General features: G+C 38.9%; 1 protein-coding gene across 2 annotated transcripts; it reads right to left on the minus strand.

The window, feature by feature from the left end:
* Window positions 1-737: 737 nt before the first annotated feature.
* On the minus strand, window positions 738-7,909 carry LOC107417559 (DNA topoisomerase 2). Of its 2 annotated transcripts, none has more exons than XM_016026168.4 (19): window positions 7,200-7,909; window positions 6,555-6,847; window positions 6,395-6,461; window positions 6,036-6,306; window positions 5,745-5,944; window positions 5,440-5,649; window positions 5,204-5,317; window positions 4,988-5,098; window positions 4,728-4,892; window positions 4,307-4,648; window positions 4,068-4,201; window positions 3,628-3,982; window positions 3,353-3,539; window positions 3,221-3,270; window positions 2,695-3,114; window positions 2,421-2,607; window positions 2,252-2,316; window positions 1,976-2,084; window positions 738-1,569 (listed from the first exon to the last, which is right to left on the minus strand). In XM_016026168.4, exons 1-19 carry the CDS (start codon window positions 7,785-7,787, stop codon window positions 977-979), a joined length of 4,461 nt encoding a protein of 1,486 aa, XP_015881654.3. In that variant the 5' UTR covers window positions 7,788-7,909; the 3' UTR covers window positions 738-976. The 2 variants fall into 2 exon arrangements, with proteins under 2 accessions (XP_015881654.3, XP_015881653.3); XM_016026167.4 differs by having other exon boundaries at window positions 1,976-2,087.
* Window positions 7,910-8,214: the final 305 nt, after the last annotated feature.

Below are 8,214 nucleotides of genomic sequence, written 5' to 3' on the forward strand. Positions count from 1 at the left end.
CCAGCGAGAGAGCGTCAAAACCAATGAAACAGTAGGGCCGAAAGGCAAACAAAGAGTCAAATTTGTCAAAAAGGATTTATTTTTAATCCCTTTTGTTCAAAGCTATAAGAGGTAATGACGCTCACGCAACTTCGAAAGGTTGGCTTACAAATTGGAAGCCAATGGCCGAAATGTCTCCAAATTCGAACTAGTTGAATTTTATATGCAATCTCAATCGTCCATATCATCCCCAAAAGAAAAAGCAATCTTATACCACGTCCAAAAATACCTTCTAATAAGAGATTATTGTGATTGAGAAACTATGCCTGTAGGCCTCTATGAACTATTTGGGCTTTAGTTCTCTCAATGGGCCAAATGTTAGGCCCGTAAATTAGGAACGAACCATTAGGGAAATCTAGTTCTATTTGCACTCCATTAAATAGCAATACAATAGATTCCCTCCCAAAGAAGTCAAATTACTAAAAAGCCACATAACAATCCACCAATACCATCATCTTCTCCACTTCATCTTCCATATTCCATTATCAATTCCCAATCCTCCATTCCTCCTGCAATCTCTCTCTTCCTCCACTACTGCTTTTTCCCTTCTTTTGGCCGACCCATCATCGTTTGATTCATCTCCATCAAACGCTGGCATATTCGAGGCTGTCCTCTGGCCGTCTATGCCAGCCTGAAGGAGGGATTTCAGAGGGAAGCAGTTTTTGGCTTTTTAGTAATTTTAGATTGTAGGGGTCCTATTTGTGATGCCAATTAAGAATTCTTGTTTCATAAAATTAGAGTGAAAAAAGAACAGAATCGGTGTCCAGAAGAACACAAGACAGAAGTTTAAAGGGAAATGAGCTAAAATCAGTACAAATTCCACAGCTAAAATCAGTTAAGCAACAACATGATGATAAATCTATATAAAGGGAAATAAATAAGCACGCATTTCCCATCTCATCATTTTCCGTCAGCCTCAAACCAAACTAAACAAATCTCATTCCTCATTTTCATCGAAGTCAGAATCTTCAGTACCCACCTCACTCTCCGAGTCACTCACTACATACCTTGCCTGCGTGCGGTTAGCTCTCTGGGGTCTAGCTCTTGTTGCCGGGACTTCCATTCCTTCTTCAGTATCATCAAATGTAGGTGGAGGAGATACTGACATGTCTTCACTTCCTGTTGCCTCGTCATCTTCATTAGCAACTCTGCCAAGCATAGAACTGCTTTTCTTGTTGAATGGGGAAGCCCTCATCTTCCTCACTTTCTTCTCTGGTGAAATTCCACTAGTTTCAGCAGGCTTTAACATCTCAGTTACAAGCCTCTGGCCCAATGTCCGAGGCTGCTTGTTAGCTGCACCTCTCTTTGCTGCTGCTGCATTGGGCTTGGATGCCTTGGTATTTGCAGCAGCTTTTCTTCCTCCCTTCTTCTTGGCTGCTGCTCCTGTTTCTAGCTCGAAGTCTTCATCGAAGTTCTCATCTTCATCATCAGAAATTGTTGTTAGATTCACCGAGGCTTTCTTTTGTGCAGCAGCCCTTTTGGTAGGTTCTTTCTTCTGAACCGGAACTTGTGGTGCTTCACTTTCCATGTCTGTGACCGTAAAACCCAGGTTAACACAACTATTGGTGATATTGAAACGAAGAAAGCAAAAGTTTATATAGTCTGATTGTTTAAGTTTAAAGTTCAAGAACCATAGAAAAAGTTCAACAATTACTTCCGTCGTATTTCTTATGAATTCATACTTAAACGAGCTTTAGGTATAAGATAAAAGATCATTAAGTTATTGCAAATAGTTACAAAAAAATAGAGGGAAAGAAAACCATAAACGACGTTAGTTGTTCGAAAGCACATTTGCATGTTCTGTTTTCTGGTTTTCCTACATATACCATGTCACAATGCTGTTCATGGCTAGAACAATGAATCCTAAGATTGTCATCAAAAGCAGAAAATGCTATAGTCCAGATATGATAATCAGTAAAATTATGCAAACATGTACCTGCTGGTCGATCAGGAGATGACTCGAGATTGTAGGCAGCAAGTCGTTCTTTCAGTTCGAGTACTTCATCATCATCATCGTCATCATCCAGAATCACTGCAGGTTTTTCCTGCTGATAAAGAAAAAGAAACATAAGGTCTGGCAAGACACTTTCCTGGGTTTTATCTAGAACTATAGGATTACTCCAACAAATTTTTAGAGCCCAAAGAGCAAATTATATATTTATTTTCTATGTTGGTGCTGATGGGGTGGGAAATATACAGGATTAGAGCAAACCTTCTTAGTAGGAGCTTTCCTTGAAACAGCTCGGCCTTTTGGTTTCACTACCTCAGGAGCTTTCTCTGAAGAAGCAAAGTAGTTCAGCAAAAAAGGTACACCACAAATTTAACTTTAAAAATTAAAAAGATAATGTAACATAAATCAAGCGACAATTATCCAGGCTTACCCATTTCCATTGTGGAACTAGAAGTTGTCTCCATCATTTCTACAACAGCTTCTGCATTGTTGGCCTTCTTATTATACTTGCGAGGGTTTTTGGGAGCTTTAGCAAATTTAGTGACGGCTGCGGGGTTAAGTTGGCTTTTCAGTTTCTTTCTTGCATCCTCTGCTTGAGCATCATTTTTGTCTAGCTCCTGAAATAGGACACAAAATATCAGAAAAGATATTGAGGAATAATATTAATAAAGACTAATAGAGCATTATTTGTTCTGGAATCGTACATCCAATTCCTTGTCAAGAGCATCAAGATCTTTCTCCCACAGTGATTTTGGAGTTGCTTTTCTCAGATCATCAACCTCCCCATTAAGCTTGTCCCTTTCAGCACATAGAGCCTGAACCTTTTCAAGGGTCAATGTTCCAATGGCCATTGACAGTAGATACTCATAATCACTAATACGAACTCCATCAGGATTTGAATTATCTTCTGTTTCTTCTGTATAATCAGTGGCTCCAGCAACCTCTGGCTCAACAGATTTAGCTTTCTTTGGAAAAGGAGTGAAACCTTTCTGTTGAAGCTCAAGGAACAGATCAGCTCTCTTCCTATTGCTCACAATGATCTCTCCATTTACAACCCCAAGGATGAATCTAACCTTGTTTTCCAATTTCAACAACTCCATTTCAAGGTTATCGAGTAGTACTTGCTGTAAGCATTAAAAAGAAGAAGTTGTAAATAGATATACCCATGTTGAAAGTGCCTAAAATATGTAGAACCTCTGTATATTTGTCAATAATTATAACTAAACTCACCTTTCTTTTCTCATAAAATTCAAGTCTTAGGTGGAAAAATTCCTCAAGAACTGCAGAAGATGCAACAGTGAGTCTGGCTATATCAAAAAAGCAAATAAATATTAATACACGTTAAATATTATGTACGCTTACTTTGTTCTGGAGTGTCATATTTCTTAATCACGCCTTTTGCATCAAACAGGTGCATGTTGCTTGTGCTTATTGTAGTTGTCAGTTTAAATTTCTTTAGCAAACCCTCTTGCTTGGCTGCCACCAGGTTCTCTTCTGGCATGTGGACAAGGATATCTACAGTAATATGATCACTATGCTGTGTAAAACCCTGCAACCACCATAATATCATTGAGAAACAGGAATATCTCCAACATTTTGGTCAATATTGTAACTTTCAAGGATTTAAACCTACTTACCTCAATAAAAGGATCCTTGGCCTTGTCGTTCCCTTGAGAGATAGATTCAAGAAATTCCTTATAATCTTGAGTCCACTTACGAATTGGCAGCTCAGTTATCCTGATTGTTGTCTCATTGACTTCCTCCAATATTCCACTTATGGTGTAGCTTACTCCAGCTTCCTTTACAGTTTTCTCGATAGTTCCTTTAAATCCTCGATACCATGGATCCATGGGAACCATTGAATGACCATTAAGCAAACGCCTTATGTTTGCAACAATGTCTCTTGGGTTATAATTAGGAATGTATGAACTCCACCCTGTCCCAATACCTTCACTACCATTGACAAGAACCGTTGGAATAATTGGCACATACCTACGTCACAGAAACCATTAGTCAGCGATTGATCTCCATCCAATTTATTAAAATAAATTCCTAGGCTGTGCAGAAAATAAAATACCAAGTCGGTTCAATGGTTTGTCCATCCTCATTCAAGTAGTCAAGAAGCTTGTCATCATCCTTTGGGAAAAGGAACCTTGTAATTGGTGAAAGTCGAGTAAATATGTAACGAGCACTTGCATGATCTTTGCCACCCTGAAGGGTACATAATATATAACAAGTAAATAAGAAAGTCATGTAAGTATACAATATTTAGCATCATTACAATGCAGGAACTGACATGAGGTTTATCTCCCTTACCAGGTTACGAGTACCGAACTGGCCATTTGGTTGAAGAAGGTTAATGTTATTACTACCCACATAATCCTGGGCCATTCCAATAATGGTACTGGCAAGACTTTGCTCTCCATGGTGGTATGCTGAATGCTCAGATACATAACCAGAAAACTGAGCGACCTTTGCTTCTTTAAAAAAGTTCCTTTTGAAAGAACAGAATAGAATCTTCCTTTGACCAGGCTTCAGACCATCAACCATTGAAGGGATAGATCTTTGCAGGTCCGCCACGGAAAACAATATAAGTTCCTTGTGAACAAAGTCACTGTATTTTATTAGCTTCTCCTTCTGATCAAGGTGAGTTCCAGGCTGCAAAAGTCCACAAAATTAATTTACATTTGGTTCTACAGAACCACAAGTGCATAGTTGAGTTATTAAATGTACCAACCTCAAATTGCCGAAGCCAATTTTTCCTCTCTTCTATCTTCTTCTTACTGAATGCAAGCTCAATTGCTGCCCCATCCTGGTCATCTACCCAAAGAAAATCTTTCCTGTGCTTATCCAGACTCTGGAAATACTCCCTTCCTTCCTTTGATGTGCTTGTTCCCAACCCCTAATCAAGGTAAAAAAAAATAAATCAATAACACTGAGTTCAGAAGAATTATAGAATTCTAGACGTTCCTTCCAAACAAGGTAAGAAATAAGGACCTTATAGTACTTGATGGACCATCCACTAGCATTTCCTCTCAAACTTTCCCTCCATGACTCATACTGTGGCATGGTATAAAATGCTAGTTCTTTCCCATTCTTGTGAGTTGCCTGTGCGGTTGATGGGACTAAAAAAATTACAGATGTTCTCCAAGAATTTCTTCCAATCAAAAATAATATTGAAATGTAAAAGACGTTAATTAGTAGCAGACAAACCTTCACAATAGGTGTTATAAACTCAACTAAGAAGGATGGAACCTTTAGTAGAGATGGCCAGAAAGAATGAATGAAATTGATCAACAGACCCTTGATATGGGACCCATCATGATCCTATACCAACATAGAAGTCAGCCATGTATCTCAATTGATTGATGAGAAAATGAGTCATATCACTCGTTGGTAATTTCAACAGAAAAAGAAACCAAAAAGGTGGAGAGCTTGAGATGTCAAACCTGATCGGTCATTATCATCAGATGACCATATCTCAAAGACTTGACGTTGGTGTATTCCTTATCTTGCTGCAGCCCCAGTATTCTCTTGATGTTCTTGATTTCCTCGTTGTCCCTTACCTGATTAGAGCTGGCTTCTCTTACATTGAGCAATTTACCTCTTAATGGGAAAACACCATAACGGTCTCGACCCACAACAGAAAGCCCTGCCATCTGTATGATCCAAGTCTGTCAATACTCTTTAACTTTAAACTAGAAAAATATTGACAGATTATGAAATGATCAATTTGTAAAATAAAACAGCTTACTGCAAGAGCCTTGGCTGAATCTCCTTCTGTCAATATCAAGGTGCATTTATCAGAATTCCTCCCCCCAGCTTCATTGGCATCCTCAAGCTTATTGATATTATGCACCCTCTCTGTTTTTGTTCCATCTGTCTTCTTTAGATCCTTATTATTCTTGAAATTCGCCCATGATAGAAGACTATCCACGATTCCAGACTTTGCAACTGCAAAAAAAGATTTATACAAAAGAAGCAAGCTCAAGAACTTAGTTGATATCTATGAATACGTACTTATACAAAAAGGTCTTTAACAAACCTTTCTTTAAGAATTCTGGTGGAAGTTCACATTTCGAACCAAAACTGCTTGGGCGAATAGTCAGAGTTTCTTTAGTTTGAGAATCAAAAGCAGGGTTGTCAATAAGGGCACTGACAAAAACCCAAAGATAGTTCTTCACATTATGAGCTTTGACGTTGGCATTCTTGTTCTTCTTATTCACAACATTCATAACATGGTTTGTGATCTGATTTGTAATGTAGTCAACATGTGTGCCACCTTTAATTGTGGCAATCGAATTTACAAAGCTAACCTGGAAGAAAAGAAAACCATCAACACAAAATCACAATTGCACAGAAACGATATTACGATACTTCTACTAAAAATACATTTCCAAATACCTGTTGAAACTGCCCATCACTAAGACTTACACAAATCTCCCATCTGTCATTAACCCTCTCTGTAATCCTGACAAAATTTGATAAATCCTATAAGCAAAAAGAAATTCCATTTGCAAAATAATAAAATGAATTCATAACCAAAAGAGTTCATCAAAAGAACCTTGGGAGAGTAACATCTCTAGATTTACGAGCAGACTGTAAGTAAAGGTCAACATAGTCAAGAAATGTCTTAACAGGCACTCGACGTCCATTCAGTTCGACCTTCACAGTCTTTCCAAGACATCCAGCCATGTCAATCACTCTCTTCTTCATCAGAGCAACCACATCATCTTCAAGGTGGGTCATGTTAAATTTCCCTAAATCAGGCTTAAACGTCACTTTGGTCCAGTTCTCACCCTCCTTGCACTTGGTGATCACCGGCTCCGATTTCTTCCCCATGTTATCAGAGAACACCTTCAAGACAACAACAAACAATTTACTCACCAAGCATTCAAACTAGAAAACTTCCAAATGGCTAAAACTTCACATAAAAACAATCAGGAAAATCTGAAAATTCATTTTTTTTTTTTTTGGGGTGTAATAAAGGAAAATCTGAATCATGCATGAATGAAGAAAACAGAAATGGTCTCAAAATCATAATAAAAAAAAAAAAAATCCAATCTTACTCTAAATTCATGAACTCTTAATAATTTCTAACAAATCAATGAAACCCTAAAAAGGAAACACAGAACACAATTAATTAATCAGCAATCACTGCTTATAAAAACGAAGATCCCTTAATTTCCCTACACTTATAAGAATATACCTGCTTATACTTCTTCTGGCGCTTTCCATCAGCGGTCTCGATCAGAAACTCCGTCGAGAAAATATTCGTGAGCTTCGCACCGTACCCATTCCTTCCACCAGTAGTTTTCTTTACCGTATCATCGTAATTACTACTCGTCAAAAGGTGCCCGAAGATCAACTCCGGGACATAAACCTTTTCCTCCTGGTGGATCTCCACCGGAACCCCATCACCATTGTTGTAGACGCTGATACAGTTCTGCTCCACGTCGATGATGACCTTGAGGGAGTCCATAGAAGGATCTCTCTGCTTGTTATCGGCGGCGTTGACCAAGATCTCGTCGAAGATCTTGTAGAGACCAGGGACGTAGGTGACGGAACGGTGGACCATCTCGTCGTTTTGGTAGACCCAGAGAGTCTGGGTGTGTTTCTCGATGGATCCGATGTAGGTATCGGGTCGGAGCAGGATATGCTCCAGCTGGCTCTTCTTCTGGTACATTTCCTCGATGGTTTTGGCTGGTCCATTTCCTCCTCCGGTGGTGGCCAGTGGTGGTGGGGCCATGTTGACGTTGTTGCTGCTCTGCAGCGGACGTTTCTTGTCGACGGCCATGGTAATCCTTGGCGATTCTTCGAACGAAACGAGTCGTTTCGGTTTCTTGGTCGCTCGGTTTTGGAGAGAGGAAAAGTGAGGGTTTTTGTTTCAGAGAGAAACTGACAAAAAAGAGAGAGAGCGTTAGGGGATCTATAAGGTAAAGGGCAAAGGCTAACGGTCAGTTTGGGAATTTGAATTTGAAATTTAAGTTTGGGCGGGGAAGTTTGGAACTTTCTAGGGTTGGGATTAGACAATGTGATTGGAGAGTCGACGGTTCTGATTTCTTCACTTTGGGTGATCTCATGGGCTAGGCCTGGAATAGTAATTTTGGGTTAGAGGCCCGCTTTTTTTTTTTTTTTTTGAAAAAATTAATTCTAAATACAATTTATCCAAAAAAATTTCTAAATACAACTTATTATATACACCTTTTTTTTTTTTCTTTTTT

The sequence above is a fragment of the Ziziphus jujuba genome, chromosome 2 (genome assembly GCF_031755915.1).
Source record: "Ziziphus jujuba cultivar Dongzao chromosome 2, ASM3175591v1".
Lineage (NCBI taxonomy): Eukaryota > Viridiplantae > Streptophyta > Magnoliopsida > Rosales > Rhamnaceae > Ziziphus > Ziziphus jujuba.